The 23,460-nt window shown below is 36.5% G+C and overlaps 2 protein-coding genes across 3 annotated transcripts; one reads left to right on the plus strand and one right to left on the minus strand.

The window, feature by feature from the left end:
- Window positions 1-4,507: 4,507 nt before the first annotated feature.
- On the minus strand, window positions 4,508-5,404 carry LOC129267465 (uncharacterized). The gene has a single exon (XM_054905178.2). It carries the CDS (start codon window positions 5,402-5,404, stop codon window positions 4,508-4,510), a length of 897 nt encoding a protein of 298 aa, XP_054761153.2.
- Window positions 5,405-17,281: 11,877 nt separating this feature from the next.
- On the plus strand, window positions 17,282-21,324 carry LOC129262206 (uncharacterized). 2 transcript variants are annotated; one of them, XM_064100120.1, is made up of 3 exons: window positions 17,282-17,371; window positions 18,557-18,748; window positions 19,241-21,324. In XM_064100120.1, the coding sequence occupies exons 2-3, from the start codon at window positions 18,623-18,625 to the stop codon at window positions 19,430-19,432; spliced, it is 318 nt and encodes a 105-aa protein (XP_063956190.1). In that variant the 5' UTR covers window positions 17,282-17,371; window positions 18,557-18,622; the 3' UTR covers window positions 19,433-21,324. The 2 variants fall into 2 exon arrangements, with proteins under 2 accessions (XP_063956190.1, XP_063956189.1); XM_064100119.1 differs by having other exon boundaries at window positions 17,287-17,376.
- The last annotated feature ends 2,136 nt before the right edge of the window (window positions 21,325-23,460 follow it).

The raw sequence follows: 23,460 nt of genomic DNA on the forward strand, positions 1-23,460 counted from the left end.
TAAATATTTGCGGCAAATTTTGTCGCCATAGACAGCTTAGCGTCCATCTTTATTGATAAATGGAGCGCCCTTTACGATAGTTGTTAATGCCGCGGAGAAATCGTTAGGCATTTTGGCCTGTGTTCAAGGCGTTCTTTCTGTTTTATTTTTTATATTGAAGATTGTGCATTTGTTGAATAGCGCCGTCTACGTCAGGTATGAGATCGAGTGTATAAATACACTCTTCCAAAATAATTATGATTCCGACCTGGCGCTGTTTAACTTCAATCTCTTTCACCTAAATTAGCGATGAATGCTAGCATTATAAAATATATATTATTAACGTCTGACGAAAAGAATAACCAACCGATCAGCTTTTAGGAAATTGGCAAAGCCGATCTCCTAATATAAATATAAAAGTTAGGTCCTACCTTAATTCTTGCTCGCCAGAAGATAGAATGGGATCCAGCCGCTCAGAATCTCAGATAAATTGCACAAATCCGTGAATAGAAATATATACACTTCACAATTTCAAATAGAGTAGATAAAGGGACAGATGTCACAAAATGTCTCGCGAAGTAATGAGCTCATTAAATATGCAGAGAATATAGACTTCGAATGAGTGGAAGTGACGGTAAGGAATAAGATTGGAAAATGCAGAGAAATAATTAAGTATAAGTTGATCCTCCACAAGATTTGATTCAATCCTCACTAGCAGCTGGATGAGATGGTCAGCATGAGTGGACAGGACGAAGGCAGAGAGTAGAGTGATGATGTGGTAGAGAAAACAAGTTGTTTTTACCAACATCAGAAAAGATGAGACAAAGAAATAAGCGCCAAAAAGGGAGGCAAAACAAAGTTGAAAAGAACAAAGAAGAGAGAAGCAGACTGTGAGAAAAGCAAACATGCAAGCATCTTGTAGTGATGTTGTATACCTGCAAGTTCATTGCAATAAACAAGGAACAATGAAAGGATGTTTGCTCCAAGTCTAGGAACAAAAGAAAGGTTGTTTCTCAATATAAGAATGTGTTTGCCAATTAAGTAGATTTGGGCAAGAAATTAGTTGCCTTGTTCTGTGAATGTACAGTATTGTATAGTACATACACATGGCGTGAACAAGTGAGAATATATGAAATTGGAAATAAAAGAAAGAATTTATATACATATACAGAATGTTGAAATATAAATGAAAATATATACAAGGAAAGAATATATAGATGTAGATATAGATATAGTCAAGTCACTACAGTAGCTCCCCCCTAGATTTGTACCGAATAGAAATGTAGTAACAAATCGACAAGGGAAAGTAAAAGGGAACTTGGCTATATAAAACAAGAAAATAAAAGGAGTGGAAACATCAGTGAATTTTGAGAAATGTTTCAACCGTCTCCGAAAAATTGAACGTACTTGGCAGGAAACCTGACATGGCGACCAGAACGGGTCTTACGAATTTCGGGAGGCATATGCTTGTCATCAGGATCCCCTGCCAAGTCCGTGGAGTTGGATTGTTGATGAACTTGGTCAGGTGGATCTTGATGATGAAATGGAGTGGTAGCCTCCTGCTCGATGAAAGCCGGTTTCAGTCTGTCGACACTGACATTCTCATGTTTACCATTATAATCTATGGTAAAATACTTGTCAGTGCGACGGATGACTCGGAAGGGTCCTCTGTATGGAGGCTGCAGTGGCTTTTTAACAGCATCATCTCTTAGAAAGATGTGAGATGAAGAATGCAGTTCAGGATGTACCTGCGTTCGAGTTTGCTGTTTTCTAGTAGGAGTGGGATGTAATTCCCGCATCATTCTCTTTAGTCTGTGGGCATAGTTAGATGGGTCATCGGCAGAATCAATTTGTGAAGGAGCTACACATTGTGCAGGTAGAGTGACTGTAGTCCCAAATACTAGTTCTGCTGCAGAGCATCCAATGTCCGCCTTGATTGCTGTGCGTATACCCAGCAAGACTAAAGGGAGTGACTCAGTCCAACGGACCTTGTTATGAGCCTTGAGAGAAGCTTTAAGTTGGCGGTGAAAACGCTCCACTAAACCATTTGCGGCAGGATGGTATGCTGTTGTGCGGATGCGTTTAGTGCCGAGGAGGTTGGTGAGTGCAAGGAAAAGTGCTGACTCAAATTGCCTACCTCTGTCAGTTGTGAGAGTAGTAGGTGCACCAAACACTGCTACCCATCTGGCCACAAATGCTCGTGCTACCGTCTCCGCAGTGATGTCGGGGATAGGGATAGCTTCTGGCCATCTGGTGTAGCGATCAACACAAGTAAGAAGGTAATTGTTACCCTCTGATGAAGGAAGCGGGCCTACAAGATCAATGTGCACATGAGAGAAGCGTGCATCAGGTGAAGTGAAAGTACCAAGTGGTGCTTTGGTGTGCCGATGTACTTTACACTTTTGACACTCGAGGCATGTTTTGGCCCATTTTCTGACATCAGCGTTGATGCTAGGCCAAACAAAGCGCTCTGTAATGAGCTTTTGAGTAGCTCTGATTCCTGGATGAGAAAGTCCATGAAGGGAATCAAAAATAGCTCTTCTATGTTTGACTGGTACCAAAGGCCTGGCAGTACCAGTTGATATATCGCACAGAATGGTAGTGGTAGAACCTGGGAGAGCAATTGACTTGAGTTGAAGTGAGGAGTCTTTCACCTCAGTTTCATCTTCCTGATCTTTTGCGATGGCCGCAAAGTCTATGATTGAGGAAGAATCAACTCTGTCAATATACAGACGAGAGAGGGCGTCTGCTGCTGTGTTCTCCTTACCTGAAATGTGTTGTATATCAGAAGTGAACTGAGAAATGAAATCGAGTTGTCGGATTTCACGTGGCGAATGCCTATCCGGTTTCGATTTGAGTGCATGGGTAAGAGGTTTGTGGTCAGTGTAGATAGTAAATGACCTACCTTCAAGAAGATGGCGAAAGTGCTTGATACCAAGATGTGCTGCAAGCAACTCCCTACCGAATGTGCTGTATTTGGTTTCAGCTGGTTGTAACCTCTTAGAGAAGAAAGCCAGAGGTTGCCAAACTCCATCTACTCGTTGTTGGATAGCTCCCCCAACTCCTACGTCAGAAGCGTCGACTAGTAGGCACAAGGGAACATCAGTGCGAGGGTGCACAAGAACAGTAGAGTTAGCCAATTGATCTTTAGCATGATTGAAAGCAAGAAGCTCTTTCTCTCCAAGATCAATTGGCATGTTCTTTTTTGTTCTGTTTTTCAACAGATCAGTCAGTGGTTGCAGCACCTCTGCACAACGAGGAATGAATCGCCTGTAGAAGTTTATCAATCCCAGGAATTCTCGAAGTTTGGTGAGTGACGTAGGTGCGGGAAAATCACAGATGATTTTCACTTTGTCGCTAAGAGGGCGGATTCCGGTGTTGTCCACCATATGTCCGAGAAAAGATAGCGATGAAGCACCAAACTGACATTTCGAGGGATTGACGATGATGCCATACTCCTGCAGGCGATCGAAAAGCTGACGGAGATGTGTCACATGTTCATCCTTAGAGGAACTGGCTACCAGTATATCATCCAGATAAACATAGACAAATGGGAGGCCGCGAATGACGGTGTCCATCAATCGCTGGAATGTTTGCGCTGCATTCCTAAGGCCGAATGGCATTCGAACAAATTCGAATAAGCCGAATGGAGTGGTCACGGCAGTCTTGTGAATGTCGCTAGGCTCGACTGGGATCTGATGATATGCCCTAACGAGATCAATTTTCGAAAAAAATGTCTTACCTGCAAGAGTTGAAGAGAAATCTTGCAAGTGTGGGATAGGGTATCGATCCGGGACCGTGCGAGCGTTAAGTAAGCGATAATCACCACAAGGCCGCCAGTCCCCTGGCGTTTTCTTGGGAACCATGTGCAATGGACTTGACCAGTTGCTCTCAGATTGTCGGATAATGCCAAGTTCAAGCATGTGCTCGAACTCTGCCTGGGCAATTCTCTGACGATCTGGGGCAAGTCGACGAGGGCGCGCTGCCGCGGGCGGGCCTCGAGTTGGGATGTGATGCGTGGTATTATGTTTCACTTCTGAGTGCTTGTAAACCGGTCGTGTGATATCCGGATATTGACGGAGAATAGAGTGAAACCGCTCCGATGAGTCATGTTGAACATACATCGGGCTAATAGTACCAGTATATGATCCACACCCCTGGACTGTAAGAGTGGTTGTGGTGTCTATCAATCGGCGGTGTTTGATATCCACCAACAGTCCGAACTGGTCAAGAAAATCGGCACCCAAAATCGGCGTGGGTATATCTGTCACAACAAATATCCAGCGGAAAACACGCCGTAAACCGAGATTAATTGTGAAAGACTTTTGTCCGAAAGTCTTGATTGGCGATCGATTTACAGCTTGTAGTTGGATATTTGTTGCGTCAACCCTAGCCGGTTTCCGCAATTTGGAATGAGGGAAAATACTCACCTCAGCACCTGTGTCGACGAGAAAGCGTGTACCAGTGTACTTGTCGTTGACAAAGAAAAGGCGACTGGGTTGGGTGCTGCCAAGGGGGTTAGTCGCCGCTATTCCTTGGCGGGGTCGTTTCCCTGGGCCAGTCTTGCTGAGAAAGAGCAAGGACTAATGCACTTTTGAGCACTGCTCCCATAATTCCAGTGATACCAGCACTGGGCACCTGCATGCTGTTCACTGCGATGCGGGCTGCGCGAAACTGATTGTGGGCGCTTAATCGAGTCTTTCGACTTGCGCTGTCGACTGCGACCTCTCTCGCGGTTATCCAGCATGGAGCAGGTTAATGCTCGAACTTGCATTGTGAGCTGGTCCACCTGTGCAGAGAGCTGGTCGACTTTAGTTTCGTGCGTGGGGAGTGGAGGGGGTTGTGATGGCGCCAACTTAGATTGAATGTTGGATATAGTTGGGCCGGCAACTTCAACAATTTTGTCCGCAAGCGCCGCTAAGTCCACCAAACTCACCCCATCGCTTGATGCGGCTAGGATGACCTGCACGTTGGTGGGCAAGCGTTGCAAAAATAATTGCCGAAAAATTGAATCCTCCATTGTGCTCGTCCCCATCAATTGCTGCATCCGCCGGAGGAGTTGCGACGGCGACTTGTCTCCGAGCTCCTCTCCTGACAGCAGCCGATTGAGGCGCGTCTGCTCGGAGACGGTCGTTCGCTTGACCAGTGCAGCTTTTAATTTTTGATAGGGGTTGTCACCCGGGATAGCAGTAATGATATCCCTCACCTCCATAGCTACCTCTTGTTGTAGTGAGGCAACTACATAATTGAATTTAGTGATTTCGGCGGTAATACCCTTTGTGTGAAATTGGGCCTCCACCTGAACGAACCAAATTTCTGGGTCATTTGCCCAGAATGGTGGGAGCTTAATGCTCACCGGAGCAATAGAGGGTGATACTGGAGAAAGATTAGATTCAGGAGTAGAGGAAACATTAGGAGTAGTCATGTTGTAGAGTAAAGAAAAAAAAATTGAGAAGTAGAAAGGAAACAAAAATAGTGAAGTGAGAAGCAAGAATAGCGAAGTGAGAGAAATGAATAAAGGGCGATAAAAGAAAATTAAGGATTCAGGATCACGTCGGGGTCACCAGTTTAGGAAATTGGCAAAGCCGATCTCCTAATATAAATATAAAAGTTAGGTCCTACCTTAATTCTTGCTCGCCAGAAGATAGAATGGGATCCAGCCGCTCAGAATCTCAGATAAATTGCACAAATCCGTGAATAGAAATATATACACTTCACAATTTCAAATAGAGTAGATAAAGGGACAGATGTCACAAAATGTCTCGCGAAGTAATGAGCTCATTAAATATGCAGAGAATATAGACTTCGAATGAGTGGAAGTGACGGTAAGGAATAAGATTGGAAAATGCAGAGAAATAATTAAGTATAAGTTGATCCTCCACAAGATTTGATTCAATCCTCACTAGCAGCTGGATGAGATGGTCAGCATGAGTGGACAGGACGAAGGCAGAGAGTAGAGTGATGATGTGGTAGAGAAAACAAGTTGTTTTTACCAACATCAGAAAAGATGAGACAAAGAAATAAGCGCCAAAAAGGGAGGCAAAACAAAGTTGAAAAGAACAAAGAAGAGAGAAGCAGACTGTGAGAAAAGCAAACATGCAAGCATCTTGTAGTGATGTTGTATACCTGCAAGTTCATTGCAATAAACAAGGAACAATGAAAGGATGTTTGCTCCAAGTCTAGGAACAAAAGAAAGGTTGTTTCTCAATATAAGAATGTGTTTGCCAATTAAGTAGATTTGGGCAAGAAATTAGTTGCCTTGTTCTGTGAATGTACAGTATTGTATAGTACATACACATGGCGTGAACAAGTGAGAATATATGAAATTGGAAATAAAAGAAAGAATTTATATACATATACAGAATGTTGAAATATAAATGAAAATATATACAAGGAAAGAATATATAGATGTAGATATAGATATAGTCAAGTCACTACAAGCTGACGAGAACGCGAATCACGTGATCTTCATATCAGCTTCGATCGCGAGTCAGAAGAGAAGAGCAGCTGCCCAGAAAATCAGGAAAAAGCCGTGAAAATGTAAGTTCCCCTTCATTTCTTTCATTTTTTGTTGTTGCTAACGATGCATTTACACTATAAAATTATAATTTAAATAAGAGAAAGGAATTATAGCTTGTACTTGTGATATAATGTTTAAATATCCTGTTCTCAGAGATTTCTAACCAAAAATACTACTGATGTCGCCTATGAGGTCCATACATGTAATGTTGGACCTCATTGGTAGGAGTAGGAGTGGGTCCAAGATGTCCCGTGGACGTGGTCCGAGTTGTCCCGACCCCGTGGAGAGTAAGCATACGTTAGAAAATGATTTTTACTCTCTAGGAGCCTCCTGGCTAGAGTAAAGCCTGCATGAACATCGCTTGAGGTAGCCTGAGGCTGAGGTACATGTAACTTGTAAGCTTAAGCTGCAGACAAAAAGTATGGAAAAGGAAAACATGACAAAACTAGAGACAGGTGGGACTGTAATTTTATATTATTTGGCAATATGAATTATGATCACTGATTTTTCTCTACCACTAAGTTACCAGTTTTCATGAATTTGGGATAAAGCAAGATCATAACACCCACAGATGACATATAATAGTTCACTACAATACACTCTGAAACTTACCCTGAATTAAGGGGGTCAAACTTGGTAGTTATATCGAATTTTTGCGCTGGACGCTGCTGCTCGTCTGTAATTTCTTAGACTTTACCTTCTGTCTATCCAGAGTTATCAATAGACAGAGTGGCGAAACCGGAAGTGTGCTCTGATTGGTCCGATATTTCATGGAGCCCCAATTAGTTCCCTCTGGCATATTTTCTGCGCTTGTGATCTTCTGCTTAGTGCATGCCTCCGGAAATTTCAATAAACTACACGTTTTCTCACATTTAGTGATTAAATACCTCGACACTTTCAACTCATGGATATATTTTCTAGACGCCAATGTGAGTATTTTAACATATAAAGTTAACTTTTTGTAGATACATCTGGTGTTATTTTGCGTAAATCGGCTTCCAAAATAATGTCGAAAAAAGTGTTTTGTATGAGAGAAAATTGCATTTTTTCAAGTTTTGTGTCATCATGTTTTGCACAAATTACCTCAACGTGTTGTAAATAGTGTTTTACAATGACTGTCAAGGTTGAATTATCTTTCAACAAGTTGTTTCATGTTATTTTTGGGGAAATCCATTTATTTTCTACCAAAAACAGTTCATAAAATTTAGCATATGGGACTACCCTTCATAAGACCCTAGCCAAAGGATAAGGAGCTGCGCCGCCGGAGCTTTCGGCGGCGGAAACCTTAGCCCACTCTATAGGCCGTAGGCGGTTACTTGCAGGGATGGCGCCACCAACTCAAGTAAACGCTAAAGTTAGATCTACTAGTCTTAATCTGAAATTTACTAATATATAGATGGAAACATCCCATTAGAGAGAAAGTATCCCCATATACCGGTATATTTTGACTATTTTGTTATTAAGGCCAAAGTGTTAAAACTCCTGATTTTAGAAAACCTGTATGCCTAGATCTAATTTAGACCCTAACTTAGTAACTAGAGTTAATATTAAGACTGAAGGCAGCACTGCATGCAGTGCAGTTGAGGTGTTACATTAAAATTTTTAATCTAACAAAGGAACTGCAGTGCTCGATTAAATTTACTCTGGACTAGTCTAATAATAATAATAATAATAAGACATTTATAATGCGCAAAACATATCCACCCTATTAGGGGTGCTCAAGGCGCTAACAATAAACTTAACTCACTACTGGTACAACTTACAATTTGGCCATTAGATAAGTTTTCAAACTGGCCTTGAAATGTTCTACTGATCTACAGTCTTTTAGTGTAGTTGGAAGATTGTTCCATAGACGGGGAGCTGCTGATGCAAATGCACGATCTCCCCATGACCGTCTGGTTTTGGGAATAGAGAGATCAAGAGAAGAAGTCTTAGAAGAGCGAAGACCAGAGCGACCAGGTCTAGTGAAGATCTATAGTAGATGTAGACCTAGTCTAGTCCTAGTAGATAAAAAAAATCCAAGTCCAAGACCAGAGCTTACCTATCAAGACAGCCAGTGATTCAATTAAGATTACTTTATTAATGCAAACAGAAGAAATAATGATTCAAAGTGCTTTGACCTGTGTCCTCACAAACAATAATGGATCTACATCTACAAATAACAGATTTGCTGCATGCATGGACCTAGTAGGTCCATGCTGCATGTAACCCATCTGTGTTTGGTGTGTGGTGATTGTCATGAGTTCATCTAGCTATTACTATGTTAGTACAAGTTCAGGGCCTATACTGACAGTACTCACTACTGTACCTTTATTCACTCATAGAGTACGTTGGCTTTGTGTGATTAATTCAATATTTGTTAACGTATGTATATGCTTTGACCTTATAACTGTGACAACAACACTTGCTTGGACTGATGACAAAAATGGCACAGGTCTAATAGTCACATTATGGATTATCTGCTGGTTATTGTACTTGCTCACTAATTTTGTTATCATAATGGCATGTGCTTTCAAAGGTCATGCAATTAAGGTAATGACTTCAGTGACTACAAGTTTTAAGCATCAACTTTGGAAACGACTAGCTGAACAGAGTCCCGGGAACAGAGTTTATTCATTTAAAGGTGGTTTCTGATAAGTCATAGACTGTAATCAGTAATTATCATTGTTTTCTGGGGTTGCCACGCAGTCAAGCTTAGCTTAAAGTGGCAACCCCTGCAACCTTTTAAAAATCATATTTGGTTTATTTGAAGATTCATGTCATTTGTATTTTCTGATGTTATGTTTTATTTATTGTAATTATTGTATTATAATTTTTTTTTGGAAAAATGAATAAATAAATAAATGAAATGAAATAAATGAAATGAAAAATATCAATATGTATTAATATAAAATGCAATTTGTTCAATGTTTTGCTTGTCAGTTATCCGTATATTATTATTGTGTTTTCTTTGTTAATGTGTTTATGAAAAAGTGTTGCAGAAACCAATAAATGAAATGAAATGAAATATCTCAGCTGATAATGTTTTAAAACAATTTATCAAGGAATGAATGCAAGATCGAACTTAAGTAAAATATATGTTCATTCCCCTTTGTAATAATTGTGCAATTTTGAAAGAATGAACAACTTTACATTGATATCAATTTTATGTAGTGCTGCAAGTCAGGCGGCATGTTCGGGTTCTGTTCGGTTCGGCAGTGTTCGGCAAATTTTTTCCGAACTTTGGTTCGGTTCGGAGTTCGGCAATAAATGCGCAATTAAATTATCAACATATAAAACTAAGGATTGCCATTCCTCGAAAAATTTATCATGAGAAATATCTGTTGTATATTTATAATAAATTTTGTTTCTAAAAAGAATGGTTATAAAAATTGCTGCATAACTTTCTTTTATTTATTTCAATCTTAAAACCAAAAATAAGAGACATTTCTACTTTCACTTTTAAATTTAATAAAAAAACAAAGAAAATAATATTGATAACGAGAGAATGGGGACAGAAACAGAATTACAAAGAACAGAATATTTTTTGTTCATTGATTATTCCATGTAGATATGATCATGATCGATTACAATGCCATTGCAAACGCAACTTCTCCGATTGGAAAGTGTTGATCGGGAATGTCGGAACAGTAGACAAACAACCTCCACTCAACTGTTATCATACTGGTAAAATTCACATTCCAAAGAATATGAAATGTTTTAGAAAGTCCCTATTTTCTGAAAAGTGGTTAAATCTGGTCAATCAATTACTTTAAAAAGATAAAATATCAGTCCATTCTTGGTCCCGAAAGATCGACACTCGAGTGACTTCAAACATATTTCCAACACGAAAATGAGTACATGGGACTGTACTGTGTATTTTAGTGTTATGAAATCACTCGGCGTTGATCGTCAGAACCAAGACGGAACTGAAAATTTATCATTTCATTTTCAGTAAATGACCAGAATAAACCACTTTTTAGAAAATATTGACAATGGAAAAACATTTCAAATTCGGAATATGAATTTTACCAGCGTAATAGCAACTGAGAGCAGATTTTTGGACTTCCTGTTTCAACTTTCCTTATCAACCATTTCCGGTACACGATCAGGGAACATGCGTTGACTTGCTTTGAATTTTTATCTTCTGTTTTTTCTAACCTCATTCCTTCATCTCTTATTTATTTATCTTTAATATTGATATGTATATTTCAGAAGGTGAAATATACATACTTTACCATCACTTTGTCAGTCACAAGGAATGAATTTATGTCATTTTTTTTCTATTATTAAATACAAAACAATTACATGGACGCCCGATCACAATCATGATCGATTACACTTATACGTAATTCAACTACACTTTTTAACCGAGTTTAGCTTAAAATGTCCCCACATTTTATGAGAAAAAAAATAAATTCATGGTAATAAAAATTTGAGACTGATAAAAATTCAATCAAAGACGAGACCGAAGCTGTCATACTTTGTCATTTACGAGGAATGAATTTATGTCTTGTCCTATTTCTTAATTAAATAGAAAACAATTAGGTCCGATTATGATCACGATCGATTACGGCAACACGTAATTCAACCACACTTTTATACCGAGTTTAGCTTCAAATGTCCCCTCATTTAATGAAGAAAAAATATATTCATGTTAATAAAATAAACTTAAGTTGATAACAATTCAATCAAAGACAAGATGTGAGCTTAAATGGTGGATTTAAAAAATATTTTGTGTGGAATTCTTATCGTGCACAATCACTAACCAATATTTTTTTTTCATTTTATATTTAAATATATGTAGTCCCCGCTTTTTTTCATATTACATAGTGAATAAATGTGCTGAATTTTTTTTTTTACCGAACCAGGCCTTTGTGTTCGGTTCGGTTCGGTCCGGTTCGGAAGTGCCAAGTTCGGCGAACTTCCGTTCGGTTCGGCAGTTCGGCTACAGCACTAATTTTATGTATAATTTGTTTTTTTATTTTCAAAAATTTGTCGTTTCCACAAATGCATCATGTCATTGGGACTATTGTATTACATTTTCAATAAAATTTCCTTGTCATCACCTTATGTTGCAGGATGTACATTTTTATTTCCATATACCCATCTTTTTTAGGTTATATCAAAATGCATTTCCATATAGTGTCTGTTATTCAAATTTTAAATTCATTAATAAAAAAATCTAGTTTATTTAAAATCGATTCAACAGCCTGAATGTCTAATTCACTGCATGTGATAATGTAAATGGGAAAATTGAAAAAATAAATTGTTCACCCTTATTCTTTTCACCAAGATGTGATTTTCCAATTGAAATTTATTTTCATTTTTATTGTCATTCTAAATAGGCTTATATATAGGATGTGCACGCGCAAATCAAAGTTATTTATGATTATAATCAGTTGAGCTTTAGTGGATGTGAAGGAGGGAGTGGCATAACACAATATTACAAACAAAGTATTGTTTGGATCCACCTTCTTGTGCATAGAGAAATGTATTTCTTACATGGAAATCACTTATGATATCTTATTGTTTTCTCTTTCAGATAAATCCTATCAGGTTATATGCAGTCTAGTTATTTTGTCTCTCATTTTCAATATTCGTCCTTGATCCTGTTAAAGCTATAAGCTTTCCATCTTAAATATGCATTACAAGCGTTTAATTAGTTGAGACTCTGTTTTTCTTTTGTTCATTACACAGTGTTACACCACACAATAGAAAGGAAGAGAGAAATCGGAGAACAGAAGAGAGAGAGAGAGGGAGAGTGAGAGAGACCCAGAGATGAGAGGGGCAAAGAGAGTGATAGATAAAGGGAGGGGTATATTCACAACTAAAAGATTATTGACAGTTTCCACCATTTGCCAGAATTGTCAGATTAAATCAATCAGAGGAAATGGAAAGAACATTTTTGTTATGTGACAACTATTGCCAATCAGCAAATTCATAATCAAGTGAAATCACGATTACTATAGGAAAATAAAAAAGTGCCGAAAATACACTGTAAAAAATAATGAGTAAAATTTTACCACCATGATGGTAATTATGTGTCCAACCTATCTTGGAAAGTATTTTACCATGTTTACCCAATGCGGGGAGCATATTGTCCAGTGAGGTTAAAAAATAATCAGCAATTACTTTAGAATGGGCAAAAAAATCATCACACTTGATAAATAAAAATGCCCCAAAGAAATGCCAGATGTTAGATGGACACATAATTACCCGCCCACATGGCTTACTTTTCACCAAATTTTCTATAGAGTGTTAGAGTGTAAGAGTTTATTATATAGATAATCATTTCAGAATGAGCCAAGATGATTTCACTTAGAATAAAAACATGGCAGCCGCTGGTGAAAGTTAGGATATGAATAACTATAGATTACATTTCTTCAGATATTTACAAGATATTATGATAATGATGATAGGGCGCCACTGGTTGATCGCCCCTACTTTTTATTAAAATAGTTCAAACAAAGAAGAGAAATTAAGTAATTATACCCCTTATTTTTCGATTGATAAAAAGTTGACATAATGCTTGGGTCCTTTGTCCCCTATTAAAAAGAGGATAGTTTCAAGTTTCAAAATTTATTGATAAGAATCCACACATATTGGATCATTCTCAATATTACAAATAATACTTTTGATAGTGATGATTGGGGGGGGGGGGCAACAACTGCCTCAACTTTTTTTAGTTAAAAAAGAAGAGAGAGAAAGAAAGCAGGATATTCGCCGCCCTGATGATGATGGTAATTATAACGATGACAATGATCATAACAAAAAATATTGATTTCAATGATAATAATTAATAGTGACAATATTGATCGTCGTATTAATAGTAATAGTAATGAAAACAACAATAAAACAAAAAAATAATTTACCATTAACATTCCCCTTTTCGTTATACAAAACATCAAGATAAATGGTTAATTTTGATGTGACATAAAAAAGGTAAGGTTGGTTATATTTTGCATAAAAATATTCAGATTGTTGAAATTATTCGAGATCATGAAATTCGATCTGAGTACAATGTTCCTATTTCCATTATTAATTGACAGTCAGTGCAGTGAAAATAGTGTAAGCTAGGAGTTGTCACCAGGGAAGCGTTTCATGAAAGGACTTGTCGGACGTTTTATCCGACAAGTACTGTTTTATCCGACAGTTGATATAGTAACAGGGCAGTTTATAATCACTCGCGTCGCGTTCTGGTTCGTAATCACTCGCGTTTTGAATTTTTGGCGATTTTTTTTATTTCGGTGCGATTTTTTTTAAACGGTGTCTTCAATGGGACAGACATGCAGGGAAATTTGAGTTTCGTTTTAAGCCGGCAATTAAGTGCCTTAAAATAAAATGTACTCGACTACTGTTCTAAGTACCAAGAATAGATAACAAGCTTGATCCGCCCCAGACAGCTGGCAGCAGTCTGTTTCGAGGAGTTTTTTTCAAACATTTTTAATTTTTTTTTTTTTTTCTCTGTATTTGGTGAGTGGAGCCAACGGAGTTCAGCGGAACAACCAACATAATAATTAATAGACACAAAGACCGAAGCTTTTGGTCAATATCAACGAACGTAGAGGGCAGCAACACACAAGCGTGTTGCTCTAAGGAAGGTCAACTCCGCTCGAATTTTGTGACCACTCTAAAAAATAAAAAAAAACTTATATCACACACACACACAATTATTTGTATAAAGGAACAATTTTGTTGGTCCCTCGGACTTCTTTGTAACCAGAGTGCACTTTACTCCCCCTCCTACTTCTCTTTCTTCTCAGTCTTCTTTTTATTCCCATTATTATGTCATCTTATTCTTCTCCCTGTTCTTCTACTTCTCAATTTCTTCCCTTTCTCCTTTTTGTTCATCTCCCTTCTCACTTCTTCCTTTTCTCTTCTCAGTCTTCCCCTTATTTTATTTTCTCTTTCTCTTCTTCTACATCCTCCCCTCAATTTTCTCTTTTTAGTTTCATTTTTACCCCCTTATGTCCTCCATCTTCGTTTTTTCTTCTTCTACTTCTCCTCCTCCTTCCTTCTTGCTTTTCTTCTTCAGCACTTTTTTCCTCCCTGATTTTTACGTTAGTGTAGAATAATTCACAAAGAAAGGGAGAAGCAAATAAATAGTGATATTATGAAATTGTAGCACCTCACTATGCTTTATAAAGAATACCACAGACTTCAGGAAAATCCTCCAAAGGCATGCAAAGCTAAATCGAGAGTAGCCTTTCCTCCTTTTTCTTCTTTATTCCTTTTCTCCTTTCTTTCTCCTTTTTTCCTTGCTTCTTTCTTTCTGTCTTTTTTTTTCTTTCTCTTTTCTCCCTCTTTCCCTTCCTTCCCCCCCCCTCTCTCTTTTTTTAGGGGGAGCCCCCCCCCCCCGCTTCCGCCGCCTATGGCTCTAAGATTTAAGATGTGGAATGTGATTATGTTAAAACAGTAGTCAAAATTTGCTTGTTATCTTAAAACAGTGGTCGAGAACGATTTATTTAAGGCACTTACCAGCTTAAAATAAAACGAAACTCGAATTTCAATATTATTTTATTTTTCCAGTACGTTTGTCCCATTGAAGACACCGTTAGAAAAAAAATCGCACCGAAAAAAAAAAATCGCCAAAAATCAAAAAACGCGTGTGATTACCAACCCGACGCGAGTGATTACGAACGCGAGTGAATATAATAAGCCAGTAACAGTGCTTCTCAACCAATCAGAATCCAGGAAAGTTGTCAGATCTGACAACTTGTCGGACGAAAATATTGATGAAACGCCCCCCTGGGCCCGTCCCCCTAAATCACCACAGATCAATAGCCCATTTTTTCAGGGGACTATATTAAATTATGCTCTAACTTTTAATAAAATATATCATTTGAAAAGTCAAAATATATGCTTTTCCTTTATATTTTGTGATCACTGTACTTTTTTTTGCTCCTTAATTGTTTATTTTCCACGTACGATACCGGTGGTGTGATTACAAAATTTCAATGCAGTGATTCAGAAGAAGAAAACTGCCCCCAGGCCGGGTGACCAGACGTCCCGTATTTCCCGGGATGGTCCCATATTTTGCTCCTTTGTCCGGCCCACCCCTCCCAGGACGTCTATTTTTCCCGTATTTCAGTATATTGAACAAAATGTAGTTAATACATTTAAAAGTGACGAATGTTCATCAAACAACCAACAGATAATCGATTACTAAACTTTTGCAATTTTTTTTTTTTTAGTTTTTAAAATTATATTAAAAACACACCATATATAATTATTATTTTTGTCAGATGGTTGTTTTTGTTTGCTGGAAGTTTGAATTTTTTCCCTTTTCTTTCTTTTATATCCTTCTTCCTTCATTATTCTATCCTTCGCGCTGCTGACACTTTTTTGTTCCATCTATCTTTATTTCTTATCTTTCTTTCATGATCCTTTCTCTCGCTGTGTGTTCATTTTTCTTTCGTTTCGTTTTCTTTTTTGTTCCATCTATCTGTATTTCTTATCTTTCTTTCATGATCCTTTCTCTCGCTGTGTGTTCATTTTTCTTTCGTTCCTTCTTTCTCTTATTTGCATTCTTTATCAAATTTCCTTTTTATTATTTCCTTCTTTCTTTCTTTAAACTGTTCTTTGCTTCCTTCTCCATTTCTCTCTTTTTTTCTTTTCGTTCTTTTTCTCCTTCCATTATTTTCTCTTTTTTTATTCTTTCATCCCTCCATTCTTTCCTCCCTCTCTTTTCTCCCTAATTCTTTCATTCTTTATTTTTTTCCCTTCTAATTCCTTTCCCTTATTCTTTCTTTCCCTTCCATCCTTCTCCCTTCCTTCCCTAGCTTCCCGATCCCTTCCTGTTTTTCTTCTTTTATTGTTTCTTTCAAAGAATGAAGGAAACATTTATCTTTCCTTCATTCTTTCTTTCCGCTCCTTTTTCTTACTTTCTTTTTTTCTTTCTCTCCTTTATTTCGTCTTTCACACATTAAATTTGTTCATCTTCCCTCCCTTTCTTTTTTTCTATATTCATTTCAAAGAATGACGGAAACCTTTTTCTCTCTTTTATTCTTTTTTATCCTTTTATTCTAACTTTTTTTTTTTTTCCTTCATTTTCCCCTTCATTTTTTTATTTCTTTATTCTCAATATCTTATCCTTCTGTCGTATTTTCTTTCTCTCCTTCATTCTTTCGTTCACCCTTCCTTCCCATTCTTTATATTTTTTCACAAGTGTATAACACTGTGTAGCCTTCTATGTTGATTTTTTTGTCAATTGTCCCGTATTTCATTTTGTGAAATCTGGTCACCCTGCTGCCCCCTTCCCCCGAGTTTTCCAGTCCATTATGTCTTCAGCATCACCTTGTTAATTTTTTGTGTTCCCATATTCCTTAATTTGCCTATTTTCCTCTTTATTTCAATTTTTCATTCATCGAGTAAATCAAGTCTCTATAATTCATCACATTAATTTTCAATAAAAAAGTGGAATTCATCTTGAATAATGTTAATGATAATGCCAGACAAACCAAAATGGGGGATCTATCATGAAGCTCTAAACCAAAGAGAAGAAATTACATTAGATTCATTATCATTTCTTCCGGACCTAGGCTAGTTTGTCGAAAATCAATTATGATAATAGCGATGATTGCCAAATCATTGCATGTGCGCGCAGAGGGAACTAATCAGCCCCCCATGGCTGACCTTTGACCGCGCGTATCCTGTTTTCAGTGCGCGTGTCGCCACTCTGTCTATTGATAACTCTGTGTCTATCATCAGGGCGTCCTCTCTCGATATCGCGCGCGCCCGTAATTAATTGCCAATACCGGAAAATTTTCGAGCCGTAGCAACGTGCACCTGCCGTACCTAACAACGGGACGCTCGGGCGACTCAAGACGCGAGAGAGTGTGAAATGATATGATCCTTGGCTTTATTTTGTATTTCAGGTTGATCGAGCAGGTGAGGTGAGTGTAAAATTTCGTGTAATGAATTTGATATACTGTATATATACAGCCTGATATTTAATTTGAAACATAGAATATGAGACTGCATGAGATCATAGTATAATAGTAAAAATATTTTTATTTATGGACATAAAATACAGTTATCATTTGTAGGCCTAACTTTGGCACTCATTCAATGAACAAGGAGGGGTGGTCGGGTGTCCGGACACTTTATATTTTTGAAGCCTTCTTTTTTGTCTTTGGATTTCACTAAAAATATGAATTCAATAGTTGTAATCATCTTCTTATACGTTATGATATGTATTTTGGGGAGTTGTAAGTTTGATGCAATGGCAGTGTAAAAACTAAAATATACATACACTTATGGTATCGGTAGTATGATGATACTACAAAGTACAATAAACTATGAAATGGAAAGAGCCTACGAAATGATCATAGAATTAAAGAAAATTTCATCAGCATTTTTTCATTTCAAATTTAAGATCAGTCATTCGACAAAAATTTGAATATATTATCAATTATTACGTAGCACGATTGGGACAGTCAGCATGGTCAGAAAAAGACAGCTGGCAGCCGTCTATTTTGAGGAACTTTTAAACATTTGTTAAACCTTTTTTCTCCTCTCAATTGGTGAGTGCATGGAGCCAACGTAGTTCGTGGAATAATCAACATAGACTGAAGCTTTTGTTTTAGGTCAGAATTTGCAACACTTGGATCCCTGTATTGCCTATTTTTTTTCAAATAATGATTACACAAACTTTTCTTTCCATTTTCTTCATTTTTCAAAATATAATACAAAAATCATTCAAGATTTGTACAAAGGCATACGATAAAGAATAAAAGAAGGCTTTTGTGCCTTGAGCACTCTTTGGAGAGTGGGTTTAATGCTTGGTATTATTATAAGTACGGTAGTAGTAGCAGCAGTAGATCTAGTAGTAGTTTATCATTATTAGTATCATATGATGGAAATGGTGATGATGATAATTTATCATCATCATCATTTTGATTATTAGCTGGAATAATTGACCTACAACCTGTACATTATCAAAAGAAAAACAAAATTTATCAAACTTAGTTTCGGCATGGTGGTCCTGAGATACTTTTTTATATATCTCTTTGCAATCTGCTTGTCTGGAGTAGTTGATATTCACATACTTTCCCGTTTTCTGTTTCAAACTAGGAATTCGGACATACGTTGATCAACAGTATTTGCCAGCTAGAGGCTATATTTTAAGGCAGAGTAAACATGTCAGTTCCTCATCGCACCTCCAAGCGTCCTTGGGGTACAATAACCAAGCCAGATGACATGCATATGGGTTACCAAAAGACCACTGAATTCGAGATTGACCAGGTGGTTGAGAGACTCTATGAGGTAATGTATTGTTGTGGAGTGAAGTACAATTTTGCTATGTTTGTAAGTTTACATTGTTCTATATTATAGGGGTATCTAGTATGCACTCTGAAGCAATTTTCATTATGATTATTATGATGATGATTATTAGCACTTACACATATTTTTAGTATTATTCTCACTATTATGATGATTATAATATAATATAGTTTTATTATCATCATCATCATTAATATTTCCAGTGTGTGTAGGCCTATATAGTTTGGCAGCATAATTTTTTTACACATATTCCTTATATGGAGACACGAATATACCAATTATAAGAATAGGAACATACAAAACAAAATTGGATTGCACGTTAATGTCTCCTTCCCAATGAAAAATATAATCAGGAGATATAACAAATTTCACATTTCGTCCCAAGCTCTGTAAGGCATCTGCTACTATGGCTTTTTTTTCTAGTCAGATATTTAATTTCATACATTTTTTTCTTGCATGACATTGTCTGTGTAGGTTCCTAAGGAGAGACCTGTAACTTCTAATCGGCCAAATAAAAACATGACAAGGGACGAGATTGAGGATATGGTAGACCGACTTAGCAGAAATGGTGGCGAAAAGGCATCTGACTCACAGAGAGTTGCAAAAGGAGCTTTGAAAGACATTGGTATTTTGAATTCATTTGCATGGAAAGGCTACAATTATTGAGTTATGATGTTATGATTTTAATTGAAAGGTGTTGATGGGCATTATAAGAATATATGTTAATTATTATTCCAATTTATCTCTATCCAAATGGATTGTTGATTTTATTTAGTCATCCTTTTATGAGAAAATGAGATCAGACCTTGTGCTATCAAGCTGCCAGAATTTCCGCCAATAATGTGCAATAATGCAATACAGATGATCCCATCACTTCTTGAGAAGTAGAAGGTTTATTCATCTAAAGATTATGCATGATTAAGTCTATAAGGGTTTGAGCTCTATGCTCAGTCCCTGTGCTCAGTTGGAAACACACATACAATTTAAGGTTCCCAGAGCTAAGATTACAGGGTCTTTTACATTCTTGTTTACTCTCTTCTTTTATTATGAGTAAAGACTATATTCATGTTTTGTGTGTGCAAATATGTGCTATGCAGAGAGTATTATACTTCTGAATCTACATTCCAAGTATGTAAAACAAACTTCATTTGAATATAAACATTTAACAGCATTGTTTATCTTTTTCACTATATTGCATTTAGGCTATCATCATACTCTGGTAGCTTTAAGATTCATTTTACATATATCAACTTCTAAATATTGTGTGTCGATGTTGACATTATTTTGATCTGCTGTGAAAAGACTGCTTTTCTTTGAAAAACATATATTTGTTTTACACTCCCCCCCAAAAAAAGAATATTCATTTATTCATATTCATTATTTCCAGAAAGTAAAATAAATGCTTAAAATTATATGTTTTGATTATTCTTATATCCATGTACATAACATTGATATGAATTAATAAATTAAAGCAGTGGCGGTTAATTGTAACACACAAAACTGAAAACAAAATTGTGACAGGATCAGAAATCAACATTCTATTCCTAGAATCATGTGATAATATCCAGGTTAATCAACCTGTTCTAGAGTAAATTTTCTCAATTAAAAAAAGGTATATAAATCAGTTTAACTGAATCAATATATAATCTTATATTTAAATAGAACTTGGATGTTTTATGATTCCCTCATAACTCATATGAACAGTATTATAGAACAATATCTTTCTCGAACAAAGCTATATAGATGAATATAAAAGGTCATGTGATATGATTTTGAAAGTGATTGCAGCATTAAGTGCCTAACAATAATAGTTTTTTTTATTATAAACAAAAACACTAACAGTATTCAAGTATTCTATTGATGAATATGAAAAGTAAAATTTGAATTCATCTCTGGTAGAGTGAGCTTATAATTGCAAAATAACATGAATATGTCAATTTTTATTCAAGAATGCAGTATTAAAACTTGTGTGTCTACATGTATTTAAAACAAACTCTAATCAGTGTATTTAAAGCATTTTATAGCTGATTTATACAATTCCTTTATGACATGTGATGTGAATTGATGCAAATTGATGAAACATAACTACAGCAATATCAATTAATGAATAAAAGTATTTGATGTATGATTATCCCTTTATACGTCACTTTGAAAATTAAGAAACAGTTAGATATTTCATTCAGGATCTACTGGTATAAGATTATAGATGATCAAATGAATTTGGAAAAAACAATACATTCCCTTGATTGAGAGAAAATTTGCTGTAATTATAGTTGCTTTAAAATGAGAAATTTCAATGATTTGAAGTTTCAGTAATTCGTTATTGCATGTAGCGTATTATAAAGACCGATATAATGAAATTGAAGTTTTTTTTTTATTACATGTATTATGTTGCATCATCCTTTTGTAAAAGATGATATCACTTGAATTAATTATCATTTGATTATTATATATAAAAACAATATGTTATGTGTATTCTGATGTTTTGCAATAGTGTGCTGCATGTGAACAAGATTGGTGATGGGTATTTTGAGAGATAATAAAAATTTTCAAACTAATATCTTCATGGGGGTATTAATCGTTTTGTTTTTGTGTGTGTTTATGTATTCATGCTTTTTCAAGCGTTTGTTGCCATTATATTATATCCTGATGACTCTTAATTGTTGAGTCCCACTTTCCTCTAAAAATGTTTGAACTTGATGCACATGCATAATAGCAGTAAAAAATGTACCAAACAATAATTTGTTATGGATGGTATATTAAAAACATACTGAATTTCTTCTTCTTCTCTTCCTCCTCATCAGGTGCGGTTCTAAGTTTTTTGTTTTTTTGTTGGGGGGGGGGGGGCTTGAGCAATTTTCGAGGTTAGTTTATCCAATACAATGAAAAGGGCCAATTGTGGGTAGCCTTATACTGACCAAGCAGCTAGTCCCTCCCCCCTCATGTAAAGAATATTTCTAATATCGAGCGATGGAGCGTAGCGACCGAGCGAAATAAGTCACATTTTCAAAATGCTTGAGAATTTTTCATCTATAACATGCATCAGGGCCTGATAGGTGTTTTAGATGTAGAAGATGGCATTTAACGAGGGTTAACGATTAAGGGGGGGGGTAGGACTGGTTATCAGGTTCGTGTCGTTACTCTCTCCAGGCGCTTTTTTTATGGAGCGAAATTCTCAAAATTTTAGAGAAATGTAAAAGGTATATGGCGGGAGATGGGGTTTTAATGTCAATGACCCCCCCCCCCCCCCTTAGAAATATTCCGAGGGAATTGTAATGACCAGGGAGATTTTTTTAGTGAAATCTAGCATTTGGAGCACTTTATGAACTTCCAAATAAATGTACATCTGTAACATTGTTAAATTAGGCTACTGAATGGAATAATCAACAGAATACGACCCAATGATCACTACCCATGTATATACACAATGAAGTATTGTAGAGAATAGAGTCAAATCATATACATGTTGCTTCTATCATGGGGAGGAAAGCAGGGGCGATCGCCTTGAAAATATTGGGGAAGCGGCCAATATCATATATCGATTTGCCCTGTCAATAATTTTGACAAAATGAAAAATTTATGAATCCATTGCAAAAATGTGTTTGAAAACATCTGAAAACACTATAAAACCATCAAACATGACATGAAAATACGATTAAATATGTAAAATATTTAATTTGTCGGTGCGCTTCAAACTTCTGCATTTTATTGCCGCGCAGAGCGCGCCCGAAATTTGTGGACATTGTCTTTACCCCCTCTCGTCATCCGAAACATGGATCGACACTCCTGACTCTAAATTACTGTATAAGTTTGACCTGAATTAGGGAGTATATAGCCCGGTATATAGCGACAGAGCCATCTTCTTAAGTCCACCCCAGAAACAAAAAATTGATTTGAATAAATAAAGAAAAATCAAATTAGCATAACACTGAAAATTTCATCGAAATTGGATGTAAAATGAGAAAGTTATGACACTTTAAAATTTTGCTGTACAATTCTGTACAATCTGTACAATTCAGTGACATATGAAACAGTCGATGATGTCCTTCACTCACTATTTCTTTTGTTTCTTATTGTTTGACATATAAAATAATTAAGTTTTTTTTATACATATTTGACAATAAGGACCAACTTGACTGAACCATATTGTATTAAACAATGCTACTTCCACATGTTCAGGGATGAATCAATCGTTGTTTTACTTAACAATGAGGAGAAAATAAGAATATTTCATATAATAAAATACAAAAGAAATAGTGAGTGGATGATGTCATCAGTCTCCTCATTTGCATATACCGACCAGGATGTGCATATAACTGTTTTAAAACTTTAAGATGTCACAACTTTCTTATTTTACATCAGATTTTGATGAAATTTTTAATGTTATGCTTGTTTGGATTTTCACTTTTTATTCAAACCACTTTTTTTATTGCGGTGGACTTGTCCTTTAAAAATATCCTTTGGCTAAAAATGACAAAAATTCCCGCAAAAATTTCGCAGCGCTTTTGACAAAACACGGAGAGGTTTAGAGTTAAAACTTCCATTTTATGGCATCAGAATTGTTATATTCGTGCATGGCCGTGCATGGGGGAAGTATATAGGGAGGTTAATTTGAAGGAAAAAAATGCAAGGCGGACTACTATTATAATGGCAAAAGATCACTGACTTCCTATCGCACTATAGAATATTAATGT

The sequence above is a fragment of the Lytechinus pictus genome, chromosome 5 (assembly GCF_037042905.1).
Source record: "Lytechinus pictus isolate F3 Inbred chromosome 5, Lp3.0, whole genome shotgun sequence".
Taxonomy (NCBI): domain Eukaryota; kingdom Metazoa; phylum Echinodermata; class Echinoidea; order Temnopleuroida; family Toxopneustidae; genus Lytechinus; species Lytechinus pictus.